Raw genomic sequence first — 18,299 nt, 5'->3', positions numbered from 1 at the left:
TTGAGCTCAATATATCAAATGAAAAAGGTTGTGGGTTAACTTGTCTTATCTTTTCCTCTCTGTCCTGTAGCATCCCTCCGTGACCCTTCAACCCTTTGGTGGTGACCCCTCTTCCAGGCTTTCTTCTGTCTGTCACACTAAGCCAAGTCTGTCCTGAGGTTCACTTTGGGGGGAGGGATCTCTTTCGCCCTCACCCTCCCCATATGCTTTGGCTATGGATTAGTGAATTGGCTTATCATGGCAGAGAAAGCCTGTTAGGAGTCCCTCTCCGCCTTACTCTTTCTCTCTCTCTCTGGCATAATTGCACATACTAAACACTAAAACCCTCTCACATACATATATATTTGATCTCAAATGCACACTTGGTCTTTGTTCCCTTGGTTTCGGCAGAGGTCAGTCACACTTGCGCATCAAGAACAGACATATTAAGCCATGGACTGTATATGAGTGCTTGTGTGACGGCGACAGGACCATTTTTTTATATCTAAAGTGCCTCTGGCTGCTGATCAACCACAGCTTGTCTGCTGTAGTTCGGCTTTACTGGTGTAAATTGGATTGTGCTCATCTGTGGTAATCTGAAAGCAGATGAGTGTGAGCATGTGTACATGTGAAGGAGGGGATGACGGAAAATAAGAGATGGGGGAGGTGAGGTAGCCAGGGTGTATAAGGTTAATTATCACTTTCTATCTATTATTAAAAAAAAAAAAATATATATATATATATATATATATATATATATATATATATATATATATATATATATATATATATATATATATATATATATATATATATATATATATATATATGAATGAATGAATAAATTCAATTAATGAAAATAAATAAAGTAAATAAATAAAGGTTTAAAAAAGCAATCTACAGGTTTAATAATTGATCTAATGCGATTTTCATTCATTTGAGTTTTTGTTGCCACTGTAAACATGAGTCCAGATGAAGATGTCCAGATGAAGTCCATCAAAAGGCATTTAAAATTACGTAAGGTCCACGTTGAGACATGGTTGAATCAGGGATTACAGACCTGTCGTTATCAATGAGGAAGCTGCTCTTTGAGTCCCAGCCATAGACCCTGTTTTGATTGAGTTAACTACTTAATCAGCTTTCAAATGTGAGCAGTGAAACCGCACTCCATGACGCCAAGTCTGCTGGCTGCACGATGAGTAAATATTTACACGGGCGTCCAGTCATTATCACCAGCTTGTAGTTGAGTTGTTTTGCTCCTTGTTTTATGTCTTTTACAGTGGTCCTCTAAACAATCATCAAGCCACTTCGGATTTCGCCACTTACACGTTAAGACGTGCTCGCTAACGGTCCAGCTAACAGCTCTTGGTGAAGTACAGAGCGCTGTTGTTTGTATGCTAATAGAGTGTAACTTATTCACGGCTATTATTAGAGACAATGGAAAATAAATTATATCCATGTCAGCACAAGGTTGTATTTGTAGCGGCGAAACTATGTATTTAACAGCTCTATTTCAACGACACCAAGGGAATCCAACAATTCAGTGCGGAATTTGGCGAATTAGCCACGCTGTATGAAATGAAGATGGATCTGAGCCAATGAAATTAGTGTTTACTTGCGGTTTAACTCAAATGACATGAAAAAGTCTCTGGAATGCTTTAAAACCCCTACTCCACCCATAAACACTTGATTATTAATAAATGAGAGCGGCATGCCAGTGCGGATAGACGTGAGAAGCACAGCGTATCCTTTAGGTGTATCTACATCAATGTTCCTCGCTCGCTCTGGCAGGTGAAATCTGGTTCAGAAAGAAGAAAAAGAGCTGGAGAATAAAGAGAAAGCAATGGAGGGCTTTTAACGTGACACCACTGACAGCTTTACTGCATTACAGCGAGCTTAAATAATGGGACGCTCATTTGCATAACGAGGGACGTTATCACCTCTACTGTCAGAATAAAACACAACAACACTTCTGCCGCTCCTCCCAGAGATGAATCGGGTTGGCCTACTTTACGGCACCAAAGAGGTGCGCACATGCACACAAACACCGGCACGCACACACGTGTGTTCTGTGATCGCGCTGTGTGGATCTGAGCTGTGAGCACTTTATAGAAAGCCTGGGTTAGCTTCTCGGGTGAGGGCAGCCTTTCAAAAGCAGAAAGAGCTCAGCGGGAGGGCCTGATAAAGGCCCCGCACACCTTTTTCCATGAGAGATGGAGAGCCGAGCAAAGCCGCAACTTGACAACGGGATCGTATTCTAGAGCGGGTTAAATTAGGATGGCCCACGTTTCCATTCAGATTCTTCTTCAGATCTTATGGATGGTGGAGCCTCATCTCACCATCAGCCACAGTTTTGTTGCATTCACACAAATTTTCAGCTAAAAGGGCAATTCCGATGTGTTCGTTCGGCATGCTAGTGACAATTCTGTGCAATGTTACACCAGCGTTGTTTAGGAAAGTGGCGCTGCTTGTCGTTCGGGCGACAGTAAACGTTACACTGCAAATGATTAGAGCTGTTAAGTTAGTGGCACTTCCAAAACACTGTCAAATTCTCTGTGACTGTAGAGAGAGCATGACAGTGCTGTCTACCCTCATAGTCGCAGCCGAAGCGCGAGAATCTGATTTGCATGATATTGATGGCAGAAAACAGCGCTGCCTCGGATCGTCGGCAGATTCTTTTGTCTTTATTTGCTGTCCCATGTGGCTCAGACTCTGCTTTTCCCTGTTTTTTAACGCTGCGGTTTTGCCATTTTTCATCTGACTTAATGCCTTTCTCTCTCTGCCTTTCGCAGGTACAGCTACTGGAATCTTTGAATTGAGCAGAGGAAGTCGAGACAAGAAAGCCTGGTTTGAAGAAAAAGAAAGCAAAAACAGAGGGACGAAAGAATAAGTTCATTGGAGAAAAAGAGAGACGAAAAGACGGGGACAATGGGGAGGAAAAAGATTCAGATCACACGGATTATGGATGAACGTAACAGACAGGTGAGTCACACTGACCAGGAGGATCCAAAAACCAGCTCTAGACAACTTCCTTCACAGAAGTTCGATGGGTTACTTCAAACCAAAATAGACCAAGTAGGTGGTGTGTGCATGCTAATTGTTGGCGTCCTCGCATGCCGCCACCTCTCGCTTCTGGCTGTGGAATATTACTTTAGCAGGGGCAGGGTGGGTGGAGAACACAAACACGCAGAGATGGCAATGGTGGAATGATGCCACATGCTTCAGGGCTTTAGGTGGAGTCAACACAGAGGTAGAAGATGGCCCTCGAGGAGCCCTCCTGCCTTAGCTAGTAGTTTTCCTCTTAAACTTGGAAATCCTGTTCATCACTTTATAATAAAATAAGTTATGTTCAGTGAGAGAATCTTTTTATAATTCATCCCTGCTGACAAATAACCAGGTTTTAATCTGGTCTTGCAGTCTCCCGATCTTCCTAAGCTTCCTTACCAGCAGCCAAGTGCCCAAACCCCAGCTTTGACTAGTTTAGACACTAAGATCAAAATTTTTTATTAATTTGGCTTAAACAAAAACCTGTTAATGCATACACATTTGAACTATTAGAAAAACATTTGTATCTCAATTTCTCTGGCCGTGAAACAGAATCAAGTCAGGAACACGCAAAAACAGGCAGATATTATGCATAGCAGATACTGTAGTTGTATTGATCGTATTGGTGCCAGTTACATAGACGCTTGTTTTACTGCAAGATCAATAGATGTTCTTTAGGTTTGACATTTACATTTGTCCTCTTATGTAAAAAAAGTAGAAAACCTGGAAAGCAGTTTGACAGATAGTAACCTTGACTAGTTTGAGGTTTTTCTCTTTGTCTTCTGTATCGTAACGTGACTCTGAACAGTCAACTAGAGTCCTCACATCCTTTCACAGGATGACACTTTGTCACAGAAACAGACATTCGTAGTTCCTCAGTCTGGTCTGGAGAAAAAAAAATGTGATTTTGGGAAAAGGACTTGGCTAACAGTTGATATGACTGAGTGAGACCATACTGCTGCAGTTAATGGCTGCTGTCTGGACCTTGGGTGGGTTGATCAATTATTGAAGATAGTGTGAGGGCCCGAGGAGAAGTGGAGGAGAAAGAGAGAAAAAAGCGGGTGAGGAAAGTAATGGGCGTGTCAGCCGGAGCAGACAGAGGGGGCACAGTGACATTAGTCATTCAGTACTTGTGGGTTGAGTAAGTTCTCCCCCTTGAGGAAACCAGAGGCTCACATGCATGTGGGTACTCATGCCAAACGCTGAAAGAATGAGTCAAGGTACTTCTCAAACTAGAAACTTCTCTGTTCTCTGTTTCTATTTATTTTGAAAAATCAACAAGTTTTGAGGTTAACGAGGCATCATATCGAATTTGCTTCTGAGTTTAAAATAACGTAAACGTGAACGGATTTCAAAGGTTTGTGTATATGATGAATAAAAGTCGCATTGGTGAGTTTACGTTTGCTTAAAGAAATAGTTTATACAGAAAGGACATTTTTGTCATTATTTACTAAATTACTTTTTTTACTTTGCTTTTTACTGAAGACACATTTTTCAAGAGACTTTTTGCAGCTCTTTCCGTACAGTGACAATTCATATATGTCATGCTTTAAAAAGAACAAAAAGCATAAAATGTCGCATAAAAGGAGTCCATCGGAGAAGTGATATTTGATCTCATTAATGTTTAAAATATATGTGATTTGAGAGCTATGGCTGCGGGGAAGGAAGTATAAGATAATGGCTTATATTTTAGTCTTTTCTCCACACAGATCTATAGTTTTAATTATTTAATTATATTTTTTAGGGGGGGGAGATTGGCAAAATAAGCAATTTTATAGATTTATTTATTTTGTTATAATTTTTTTTAAACAGATAATATAATGATATTATAATACACAACCTTTTTTGCAGTATTTTCTACTTTCAATGCTTAGAGACACAAAGTTTCTAATCATAAGCAAAGATAAAAAGGAAAGGAGGAAAGAAACAGAGAGATGGAGGAGGGGGGCTGAGGTCAGGATGTTTTTGGCGAGGCTATCGGATTGCACAGAGAGCATCCTGTCTTGGTGTTATCGCTGTTCTCTTCTCCTTCTCCCTCTCTTTTCTCTCACCCCCCCTTAACCAGACTTCAAGATCAGAGATTGATACAGGAAGGACACCTGATGAGAGTCAATGCCACAGATTTCCAGGTCTTAGGATAGAAAAGAAGAAAGGTGGGGGGGGGGCGAGAAACGTTAATTTCCTTTTGACCGCTTTTAAATATAATAACAATAATAAAATAGTCTTAAATATGGTTGAAATTAAGCATTTCGTACTACTTAATTACTGTGGGATTGACCTCTTGGCTCAAGTTAACTTCCAATCTGCGTGACTGCAATGTTGCAAGACAGAGTAGATAAAATATGTTAACATTTGAAATGCTTCTAATTATTTATCATGTATTACATAATAAACACAAAAGCCCCTGACCATGACATTTATTCTTTTGCCAGAATTGGTTATAATTTCGCATGCTTACTGTCTAGTATAACCGCATCGTTAGCCATATGTCAACAACTTTAATGAAAACCAATACCAAAACCTACTGTGGCCTTGCAAAGTGATAGGAATAAGCACATAAATTCTCCATAGAGATCTGGTCAAAAGATGCTTAGCTGAAAACATGCATCATAAATTGTTGTGTATTTATAGAGTATACGCCATTTTCAACAGCTGGCACAGGGGTTATCATTGACTCTTGTCCTCTTGCTGCCATTCATTTGGGGCCGTGGCAAACAACTTGGTTCTTTGTATCACATATGAAGCATGAAGACAGACATCACAAGACAAGAATGGAGGGCCTTTCACTTACAAAGGGTTTTTTCTTTTCTATTTAGTTTTTTCTCTCCCCTCTAGCTCTTAATGTGTTGAAGACGTGGCCGGGGCTGTGCATATTTTCACTTCCTCTTTAAGGAAATCTTTCCATACTGAAGCCAAATAAACAACAGACTGTTTCAATGGTGTTACCTTAAGCTCGACATTCTTGAGATGTTTGCTCTCTTTTCATGCAAATGCAATCGTTTTTGTAGCGGAGTTTCATTGTATGGGTGACCAAAGATGAAAAAGTTGATGCTAATAATAAATAACAAAAGAATAATATGTTAAAATATATATACAAAATATATGTATATAAAATTTATAACTAAAATGTAATTTTTTTAGTGATGGCAAAGTCGAATGTTCAGATTCAGTGAAAAACTTATCTTCAGTGCACTTCAAAAATTATTTTAATACGCTGATTTGGTAAAAACATTTGTGCTGCTTAATTTTGTGAAAACTATGATAAATTAATAATACATTTATTCGTTTCTGGTAAAAAAAAAAAAATAACTTTTGAACTGTAGTCTATATTAAATTATTTTTGTACATAATTCTTATTACTTTTATTTACCATGTCAACATGTTAACATGTATTTATGCATTTTGCCCGAATTGGTGATTAAAACAAGCTAAATAAAAAGATGACAATTCATGATATAACCTTAAATACTAAATGAATATACAGTAAAAACCTAAACATACTACATAATTCAAACATTTAATGCCTGAATGCTCAAAAATCTTTGGCTCAACTGTCTTCTTCCATCATTTCCTCGCTGATATCACCTCTTCCAGATTGGCAGCTTCCCTACGGCCCACCCTGCTTCTGGCGCCATGCTTATGGGCACACAGCCTCAGTCGCCCTGGGCGGCCACTTTGGCTCCGTAGCCCACCTCCTGAAAACACTTGCACAGAGCAAGGCACCTCCAGCAGGCCTCCCTGGCGTTGACTGGCTGCCCAGAAGCTTAGACAGAGGGCATCAGTGTGAGGAGCCTGGCTTTCTTCCCCCCAGCCACTCAAACACTTTCCTGGGCACGTCACATGAAAGGACCCCCTGTGTCATAAAAGTGTTAGCCACATAGCTAACAAGAGCATGCTTACTGTCTAATTTTCACACTGCTGAATACACAGCATACACTTACAGGCACGTTTGAGAGTGATGAATCTATGTAATTATTATATTAAAATAAAATTATATGTAGTCTGTTATATTTAGTGACAGTGCTGATTCATTTGCTATATGATGAGTCAGTGTTTTTTGACCAAGTTTAGGACGGGACGTGTTGTACGTCTGATATTAGTAATAAAATAAATGAGGGGAAACGTTTGCTTGCTTGGAAGACTACATTCCAAGAGTTAAAGCCAAATTAATGTGCAGCTTTTATATTATAAATAATATGTACTGTTCAAAAGAGGCCAATAAATTGATCCCAAGTAACAGAAACACATTTATAATGCTACAAATTTTTTTTTAATAAATGCTGTTCTTTTGAACTTTCAGCATATTAGAATGATTTGTGAAGAATCATGTTACACTGATGATGAAAATGTGGGTTTTTATATATTAAAAAGCAGTTTAATATACATATAAAAACAGTTATTTAAAATCGTAATAATATTTCACAATGTTACTGTTTTACAGTATTTTTGATCGAGTAAATGCCACCTTGGCGAGCCGAAGAAACTCTTTCCAAAAACATTCAAAAGTGGCCCAAACATTAAAATGATAGCGTATAGTACATTTTGAATCATCCTATTCCATTTTTATTTGAATGGGACAAGAAGGATTCGATAAGTCACTTGGGTTTTAACCCACAAAGAGCAAAAAGAACAATTGCAGAGATTTTGGGATTTTCCTCCGCAGAAAGGGACAGTTTTCGCACATTACTTCTGTGTTAGAAATCCGTTTTCTGGAAACCTTCTGTGATAGAAGTTCATTCAAAAGTACGCACTTTAATTGGCACTCAACATGCACTAGATGTGGTTTTCACCCCTCTAACTGACTTGGCAAATGCAGGCACCACACGTTCTGTAGGCTTCTGTTACCTTTCTTTTCATCTCTGCCTCATGATGGTGTGATGGCATGGAGACGGAGCTTGATTCAGCCACCCATGACAACAGAGGCGTCTCTCCAATCAACAACGGAAAGGTGTAAAACAGTTTGAGTAAAATTAACAGCAAGAAAATAATGAGGCCCTCTGGGTATCCCATCACCCCTTGCTCTCCTCTCCACGATTCCCACCTTTCTCTTGTGATCGTTACCTCTGCGCCTGTCTCCTCAAGAAACACGCTGTGCGTGTTTTTTCACTTTTTCATCTGTCTCTCTCTCCCTCTCCCTCCCTCTCTCTTATTTTTCTGCTTCTTCACTAACATCTCAAAAATTCCTTTGCTTCCGCGAAGTGTAACTTCTCCAAATTTCTCCTCTTCGAACTGATCTTCTTAAAATTCTTTTGTTCCTCTTACGCTAATTGTTATTCCACTTTTCTTCTCATTATTCAGTGATTTTATCGTTTTCATTTTTTTCACGCAGGTTTTACTTCTTATTATATTTCTGCTGATGACCTTCAAAACATTCTCTTTGTTACAGCAAGTGACTCTCAGGAAGGTTTTGAAAGCAGTGCTTAAATACCGCGCATTTTCTTACCGTCCTGGTAGTTTAGGAAAAACAGAGCACAAATGTATCTCATAACATCTTTTAGCGTTTAAATATAAACTGTTCGGAAAAGAAACATGTCTTGGGTAAACATGTCAATTGTCAATACGTCTCCAACTGTGAGACTTCATTGTAATAATGATTCATATAACATGGAGCGTGAGTGGGGAGATTTCGGGGTGCGTGGGTCGCATGGATCACGGTGGAGGGGCAGATGGTGACAAATGGACATTCATCCTCCCTGTCTCTGTCCTCTAGAGGAACTCCCCAGGGGAAAAATGCACTGGAGGCGGGAAGCAGAAGCGAAGCCATTGTGAAGGGGAAGCTGTCAGGCACTTCCTGTTATGAGAGGAAATGCATACAAATGTGCTTCCTGACCTCCCCCCTACGACTCCCCCTCACACACGTGCACACACACGCATACACAGACCAAACTCAGGCTGGGAATCGGATCTTTTTTCTCCATTCTCCCTTTTATTCCTTCTGTTTGGCAGTAGAAAGTGATTCTCAGTCCTTTGAACAACAGTTCAACTCACCTCACCGTTACGTGCACAAGGACACATTTAAGTCTACGGCAGTTTGTTTGTCGCGCATGACAAGAATGTGCACACATGATAAGGGCTTCACATTTCTGCGGTCTACAGGTTTAGGGTTCGAAGAAACAAAATCACGATCGTTACGAACCGTGGTCCATCATTTCTTGCAGCTCTCACCACATCGAGGAGGTGTTGCAACTGGCATTTTCTGCAATTAGCACGCTGGCTCTCTGAAGGCTCGTGAGCTTCGCAGATAACACGGAATGAGATTGTGGAGGCAGGTAGCGAGCAGGAGAAGCGGGAGAACATCACACTTAAAGCCCATGTGACTACATTATACTGGCATGTTGCATATATGGTGAACTTTATACCAAAGCACTGGTTTTGGAGATAACGTGTAGGAAATCACTTGCTTAATAAAATAAGTCATTTCAGCAGGTATTCAGTCATGAATAAAATGGTTGCCACCTTATGTAAAATAAGCAGCTCTCATTAAGCTACTTATTTAAGTATTTTTCTCATGTTGAGCGGACATGATGTTAACAGATTTTCACCGCTCAATAATATATTTTTATAATTATTTACTCACCCTCAAGTTTTAAAAGAAGTTATATTGAAAAATCTTGAAGCATCATAACCAAACTGTTTTGGTTACCGCTGAGTTCTGTTGTCACAATTTTAGAAATATATTTTATAGAAGAATGTCACTTTGATGACATAAGGGTGAGTAAAGGATGACAGAATTTTCTTTGTGGGTTGAGTCTCCATTTAGGATCTAACACCTTTCGCATAAACAAAGCCAGTCTTAAGGATCAATTTTTAGAATTAGATTTTTATACACATATTTGGCTGAGACAAAACTATCTGAAAACAAAATTCAAAAATTACCTTTAAAGTTGTCCAAATGAAGTCTTTAGCGATGCATATTACTTTATTTTATGGACCTCAACAGAATATAAATGGCATTGCAAAAAGCCTCAGATGAAGGATTTGTGAAGTATGTTTAGTATGTGGTGTTAGTGTTTGACTGTGGGTGTTGATGTCACTGGCCACAGTGATTATTTAAAGTCCTTATATCTCCATATCTGACCATCTGTGTTATACTACTTCCTCTTTCAGAGAACTGCCCTGCAAATTGCTACATTTATTTTGGATGTGCGAATTAATGACTGACTTTGTTATTTGTTATTCAAATAATCCAAAATTCAAAGTCTGCTCATCAAACACACTGTTCAGCATTTTCTTTTCTCAACCTGCTGTCATGCTGGAGGTCAAATATTTCAAATGACAGATTTTTGGCTTATTCTTTTCGCATCTTGTCACACTTGCCAAGCCTCCAGAAGCCTCAAGAAGAAACCTCTCAGAACTGCTAAGCCACACTATAGAGGCTTTCTCAGGAAGCTCAAAACTCTCATTTTGGCTTTATCTTGCAGAAAAGGGAGCTGTCAAAACATCAGTTGCGTTGTTTAAGTGCCTGTTCAACTTGTCAAAACGATCTTGTCAAAATGATACATAATCAATACATCATTACTTCTCTCATAAATTACTGGAAACACGATGATAGAGGATGACCAGCAGGATGAGAATCACTACTATAACTTTTGTAACTGTAATCTCTGAAGACTGAGAGAACACTGTCGAACTAAATTGGTGCAATGCATTTCAAGTGCCCAAACTATTAGAAGTGGAGACAGTTTACACAAAAGTGAAAGGTTTTTGCATTTACTCACCATATTATGCCAAACCTGCATACCCCATTGGCTTTCATTAAATAGACAAAATCCAGGTAACACTTAAGAATGGGTAACACTTGTTAACTTTTAACTACAGTTTTCCTCTCAAAAAATTCTTAATTTGCTGTCTTATTAGTTAGTAAGACAGTTGTTAAGTTTATGTATTGGGTTGGATTAGGGATGTAGAATAAGACATTAATATGTGCTTAATTAGCATTAATAAATGGCTAATATTCTAGTAATATGCATGCTGATAAGCAACTAATTGATGTAACCATAAATAAGAGCTATTTCTACTTTGCTGTTTGATTCAGTGACACTAAAGTTGTGTTCAGACTTTAGCCATATACGTAAATCAAAAGTGGCTTTTATAACAGAAGTATACTCTCTTATTTTTAAATAGGGCTTATTCTTTCATTTTTTTCAGAAACATCATGTAAATGTACAATAGCTAATGCTAATACGTGCCAATTATTTAGGTGATTGTCACATGCAAAATATTTTTTGTAATGTAATGCGCTTATGCAATAATAAAGGGATATACCGTATATGTGAACATGTATTACATGTTCAGGTGCATGGAGACATTTAGGCTACTTTTAAAAAATTGAAGAGTTTAGTGGTTTGCTCTCAAGGTTCATTCTCTGTTATGAGTTTGTCTATGTGTGTGTGTGTGTTTTGTTTTTTTTGGAGCGCTGCATTTAAGTACTCAAGAGACATGAAACCTATGAGGTCAGAGAGAGATGCTTCTTATTTTTAATGCTGCTAATTTAGATGAGAACATGCACTGAGAAGTCATTAACAGCCTCTCAAACACTCTGTGCCAGCGATGATCTTTGTGTGCGAGTGAGTGTGCGCGTGTGTTTGTATGTCTTCGCATCTGCTGAATAAAGTGCATTTGCACACAGATGCACACAAGGAGAATCTGCCTTCTGTCCAATACAGACAGTCTTCCCAGTTTACTTAAGGCGAATATTGTTAACCTTCGTTATGAATTGAAATCCTAATTATACAGTTGAACTTTTGTATTAGAGGGGTCAGATGAAGTTAGCTTTACTGTACTATTCTTAAATGAAAGGTTAATGCATGATTTTGAAGGTTATATTTCAATTATTAAAGCTATTGTTCTTCTTATGAATGCTAGAATAAACGCAAAAGTGAAATAAGTATTTTACTTTTGGTTAAAGAACCGAATTTTCAAAAGATCTTCAGTTGATTTATGAGAGGAAGGAGCTATTACGCTATTGTCTATTTTCCCAGATAATTTGGACGAGCACAAAGGAAAATAAAGGAAAGCAGACAGAAGGGGAAAAAAAAGTAACATTGATTTTTCCGAAGAAACACTGTATTTAGGACAACTCAAGAGTCAGGAATATTTAAGAGCATCAACGCGCTGAGCAAACACACATAGAGTCATCCATCTCAGTTTTTATGCCTGTGACTTGTCTAACCTTTTTCTCCTCTTCTGTTTCCCTCTAGGTGACGTTTACAAAGAGAAAGTTTGGCCTGATGAAGAAAGCCTATGAGCTGAGCGTGCTGTGTGACTGTGAGATTGCCCTCATCATCTTCAACAGTACTAACAAGCTGTTCCAGTACGCCAGCACAGATATGGACAAAGTGTTGCTCAAATACACTGAGTACAATGAGCCGCATGAGAGCAGGACCAACTCCGATATTGTTGAGGTGAGTCTCTCAGATCTACACACACTTAACCTCACGTCCTCACACTGTCAGCAGGACATTGTAGATGTCTTGTAATGAGTAAAAATAGTAATTCAAAAATATCTTACTGATCCCAAATGTTTTGCCTCACAAATTGAATGAACATTAATTATTAATCTGATAAACATTATACAAAGTGTTATAGGAAAGTAGATTGTTATACTGTTTTGGTTGGCTCAAAGTCTTGGCCAGTGTATTATGCGTCATGTTTCTGTAGACTAAATGTATCATTAACATGTGATTTTGACTAGATTTCCTTGTGCATAGTGCCATTGCACTGTTATGTTCAGCCCTTATTTTTCATGGCGACGCTATAGTCACAAACCTAAATGACAAGCAGTTTTTGGAGTCTAATAAACTACAGATCATGCAGTACCCCTTATAATTATAAAAAGTACATTTAATACATGCAGTATGCTGTATTTCACTGTTCTTTTTAAATGCTGTCCACATTGATGTTTGCTTTTTGTCAATCAGCTTAATGCTCCTAAATGCTCTCAGGTCTTAGAGACATGCTGTCCGTGGCGTTCCTGCCATAAACCTGAGGTCAAGCCACGCTAAGCTATTGTAGCTGTCTCGAGGCAAACATCCAAAAGCATGTTACTGCGTGAGCTGCTTATGTAATCTGCTTTTCTGAGATGTCACAACACATCTTAAAAAGCAAAGGTGACATACGGTTGACAAGGTGGTCCTATGAAGGACTGAAGGGTTGTAAGACAGTGTCCTCCTGACATGAACAACAGCAGGTCCATATCTATGAAACAAATATCCCTAGATCTATGGGTAAATTTGTGAAGTGGGTTGATCTCAGTGTAAGTGCACTCCAACTTCTCGAATTTTAGAGTTAGTCAGACAAAACATGTTTTTCTGTCTACTTCCTTTTTTATACCGACATATTGTCACAAGTCACATTCCCACTCACTCTGTGGTCCATCTTTATTTCCGCTGTAGTTACACTTGCTTTAATTCGCTCAGTAACTCTGCAGCTCGAAAATTTCGTTTTGTTCGTTTACATATTCATCAAGGGTATTTCTGTATGTCTCATAAAGCCAGTGGGGCATTTATCATGAATTAAATTTTTATTTGTTTTTATGTGCTAGGAAATATCACCTCAAACGCAAAGATGGGTTTGTGTGAATTCACTGATCATATGTTATAAAGTGTGCAAAAATGTTTTTGCCTCTTCTACAAGCTCAGACCTTGAGGCAAATTTAAAGAGCAGATAGAAAGTGCTTGTTTTTGTGCATCAAGGCACAATTACAAAAATGTACACCAAGCTTGAGCAGCTGGGCTAAATGAGGTTTACCATTTTGATGCATGAAGAATTTCATGGAGGACTGAATGTCATAAGATTTTAATGTTTATTACAATCCAAACTCCATGGCCAGTAGTAGAAAAATTTAATTAATTAAGAATAGTTGTAATTATTTGTGAATGATTTTTAATATTATTATTATTATTATTATTATTATTATTATTATTATTATTATTATTATTATTATTATTATTATTATTATTAATGTGTGCAAAATATACAATCGTATTTCTTAGTTTTTAATATTTGTTAATATATTATAATTATACATATTATAATAAAGTACAATATCAAATAATTATAGTAATATATTTTATTACAATTACAATTACAATATTACCATAAAAATAATAATATCTGTTAGTTTAGTTTATTTATTTAGCACAAGAATACAATACATAATAATAAATGCAATAAAAACAAAACAAATAAAAAATAATACAATTTATTTACTGTGCAGGGGAGGCAGAAAACTCAAAGGGCTATTTTGAGCCTCCACATAAATGAAAAAGAAAACATTAAAAACTCATAAAATTAGAGATAGATCTAAATTACAATAACGAATATAAATAACTAATAAAAAAAACATGCATATACTCCAAAAGCACATGCATATACTCCAAAAACAAACCACTATTAAATGCCTTCTGTGTAATTTCATGAAAGCTATAAATTCCTAAGGGTTTTTTGAAAAATCAAGGTATGATATGTATGTGTTTGTATTGCATTACAATTCAAATAACATACTTTCAAGAGTATCACAGTTCATGTTCACAATTTTACCAAAACTCTATGAGTTAGCTAGACCTGAAACTGTCTCTACCAGATAGCTCTGACATAACAGAAAAATAATCGTACTGGCTACATATATGTTTTATTTTTGAAACATTGTAGAACGACTTAGTGCTGCGTTCTATTTCAAAAACGAGTCCTAAACATCTTGGTTTGCTCTGCCACGTGAATACATAAAATCACCTCATGCAAACATCGAAGTGGAAAGAAATAAAAAAGAGCATAGCGAGTCGAACTGGCCCCATCACCAAGCAACAGCTTTAGTGGAGTTTCTTTCCAATTTGCCAGATTTGGTGTTGGAGAAATCGATTTGAAGGTGGCTAAAATGCCGCCCTAACTGGATTTGTCGACGCTGAAGTGCTGAGCTCCTGCAGGGCCCCGTTTTTCTGCTGCTAGGTTACATCACGGCCAGGGGATGTGGGCGGTAGGAGGTAAAGAGGAACAAAGCAGACTTCCTGTTGTGATGGCAGGATGGGGACGAGGCCTTGGGGTGGGCCGGAGGGGGAACTCGGCATAGGGGTATCAGTGCCATAGTTCAGCTTTGAGCAGCAGTGTGTGTGCGAGACATGTTAGTCAAACACATATATCGGCTATGGACCGTCTGCTGTACATACAGAGATTTAGCATTGTTTCAGCGGGCTGAAAGCACACACACACACTCACAGAAAACACATCTTTCCTGTCTTTGCCTGGAGTGCCTGTGGGGTGCAGTGGGAGGATAAGGAGAAGCAGGGGAGCCGGGCGCAGCGTGTGGGCGTCTTGAAGAGCAGCCCGCTACATTAGCAATAAAGCTCCATGTAATTAGCATGTCTTTGGTTGATAATTAGCGTTGTTGGGAGAGAGGCAGTGAGAGGCTTGCCCAGCCTCTTTAGCTCTGTTTATGAGAGGCTAGAGGCTCTTCTACCCTACTCTACTCTCCCTGGCTCTTTCTTTCCGCTTACGTCTTCCGTTTTCATCCATTTATATCTCTGCTTTCGTAGGTCAGGCCATTCTTCCATTCAGTCGAAATGTACTCGGATGTGCCTTTCTCAATTCGGCCTCGCATTATAAGAGATACAAACGTGAGACATGAAAACTTTATAGATTTAAAAAATATCACAATGGCATTTACACTTTGATTTTAATTCTTTTCGTACAAGACAAACGGTGATAGACTCATAATTAACTGAGAACGTGGTAAATAAAAAAGCGGGGTCAGACAAATTAATAAGCGTGTTAGTTGTACATTTTTTAAGTTTTTAAATACCTCACTCAAAGAAGCCTTCCTAGTGTGTTTAGCTTACATACAAAAACTCATTAAAAGTCTCCTACGTCTTAACATCTGAGGCTAGACAAAAGGTGGGAAGGTCCAGATAATTACACCTTAAGCCATGAAGAAAGAACAAATTACGAGTGCTTGTGTAAGGTAAAATTATCTAGTTTGAGATTAGCGGGGGGGGAAAAAAACAACACAAACACAACAACATGGTTTGGTTGTCAAAATGCTTTTATTTGTTGGCACAGTTGCAATGCAGCATTTATTTGGCAGGAGATTAAAAACTTAAACAGCCATAGATTTCCCATAATGCACTGTGCCAGACCAGTTTCCCCAGCATGTGTGGAGCATTAGCGCTCAGCTGAGTCGCTTTTATTTTTGAGGTTTTTGGGGTTTGACAGTTTTGATACTCGCCAAAATCTCTGTTTCGTTATAGTTGAGTTTATTTTAACATTACGTAAAATGAGTAAAATAATGATTTATAAAATGTAAAAACAAAACATACTATAAAGCAGAAATTGTAAATATATAAACAAATAAAACATTATATATGTTACTTTTATTATTTTGATGTATTTGTTATAAGACTGCATACAATCATAAAATGAACGATGCAAAATAATGTTTTTATATAATATATAAAAATTTATATTATATAACAATTTGCTAAATGTTGTATATTGTTATATTGAATAATAGTTTTATTATAGAAAATAGTTTCAGAGGAAATTAAAGAGCATTGTAAATGTAATTCTTGCAAATGTAATATAATAGTTTATATATACTACAAATTATAGAATATATAATTTTGTATACCATTTCATTGCTAATCAAAAATAAAGTGTTGATATATTTGCAGTAGAAAATTTGCTAAATATCTTCATGGAACATAATCATTACATTTAACACTAGAACCGCCGGGTATCACTGTATACCTAAAACCGCCAGCGGGGTAAATTTTAGCCGAACACATTACGGTACACATTTTATATGGCTAAAGAACATATTATTTTACTGTACTATGCCACTGTCTTCACAAAGAAGTGTCTAGAGTCATGAATATTAACATATTTAGTCAACAACTATATTTTCGTCCTGCTGTTTTATGTTCAAGGCTTTTTTTGCAGGCCACAGTAATCACTTTTCATAACGGTAAATATAAGCTAAACAAGCCCGCATCGAGAACAAGAATTAGAAAAAAGGAAATACATATTTGGGTGGTGTAATATAACACCATTAATACATATGGGCTTATTAATATAACCTGTCTTATTTAAATTATTAAAATAGCGTAGACAATAGCCTAATGAGCAATAATTATTTACCACATTGCATGATTCAATGAAAAATTCAAGTGCACAGCTTCTCCCAATGAATTATTAAATTGATTAGTGATATAATTTATGATTTAAATAAGAGAACAACAACAATAAACTTTAAGTGATCAAAAAATTATTTTATTCATTAGCCTACATCATAGTCTCAATTTTTTTTTTCCTTCAGGAAACAGGCAGACTAATTATAAATAGCAACACAGAAAAGAACAAGAAAAATGGCAAAAAAAAAAATAAATAAAAATAAATAATAATAACAGGGAAATGTAAATTACACCGTTTTAGTAAAAGTCAATGACAAGGAGACTTTTTTGAAAAAAAAGTTTTATTGAAAATTTGACCCATAGGGTCTATTGCTGCTACCAATATACCCCTGCTACTTATATTACTGCATTTGTGCTCTAGCATTACAAATATAAAATCAGTAAAATATCTAATAATCTCACCGGGTGAGAAAAAAAAAAAATATTAAATAGAAAGCACTTGCTGTGTTTTTTTTCAGCACACTTATTAAAGATTATGCAAAGTGAGACTGTCATGACTTTGAAAGAAAGGAAGCACGTTGTGTCTGCATGCTTTACTCATGTCAACACTCCCATCGTCACATGGAGCTCTCGTGTGAACAGCACACAAACACTTGAGAGAGAGAGTTTGCCAAACCCATCCCATCATAGATTATCTTTATCTGAACAGCCACCTTTTAATCTTCTCTCTTCTCTCAGCGCCACAACTTCTGAATGAATCGGCGATAGAAAGGGGCGCGTTTAGCCGCAAGCGCCGGGAGACAAACTGAGAGAGAGAGAGAGAGAGAGAGAGAGAGGGGGAGGGAGGGAGGGAGGGAGGGAGGCTGGTGATTATTTCCAAAGGTCACACTGTTAATGACTACCTGCTTGGTTAATGAGATTCCGCAAAGCTCCCTCACGATGTTTCACCCTCATATGTGTTGCCGTGTGCTGAGATGTGTGAGAAGGGTTGCAGGCGTCAGCCTTCTCTCCACTCGCATCTGTTTAAAGTAGAAGGAGAAAGGGAAAAAAAGCAACCCAAGATCAACACAGGTTCATTAAACGTCTCAGAGAATGCTTAATGTGGACAAGGTACACTAATTAACTGAATTTCATTTTCATTTCTCTTCAAAG

General features: G+C 37.6%; 1 protein-coding gene across 11 annotated transcripts in view; it reads left to right on the top strand.

The window, feature by feature from the left end:
• mef2cb (myocyte enhancer factor 2cb) overlaps positions 1-18,299 on the top strand; it is a 69,266-nt gene that overhangs the window by 26,035 nt on the left and 24,932 nt on the right. For all 11 annotated transcript variants that reach the window (XM_043238994.1, XM_043239005.1, XM_043238998.1 and 8 more), the window contains 2 exons: positions 2,772-2,961; positions 12,225-12,428. In XM_043238994.1, coding sequence (XP_043094929.1) covers positions 2,908-2,961; positions 12,225-12,428 — 258 coding nt within the window. In that variant the 5' untranslated portion in view covers positions 2,772-2,907. The remainder of the gene's footprint in view (positions 1-2,771; positions 2,962-12,224; positions 12,429-18,299) is intronic.

The sequence above is a fragment of the Puntigrus tetrazona genome, chromosome 5, assembly GCF_018831695.1.
Source record: "Puntigrus tetrazona isolate hp1 chromosome 5, ASM1883169v1, whole genome shotgun sequence".
In the NCBI taxonomy this organism is placed as follows: domain Eukaryota; kingdom Metazoa; phylum Chordata; class Actinopteri; order Cypriniformes; family Cyprinidae; genus Puntigrus; species Puntigrus tetrazona.
The sequence above is the reverse complement of the archived record's forward strand: the minus strand, read 5'-3'. Positions and strand labels throughout refer to the sequence as shown.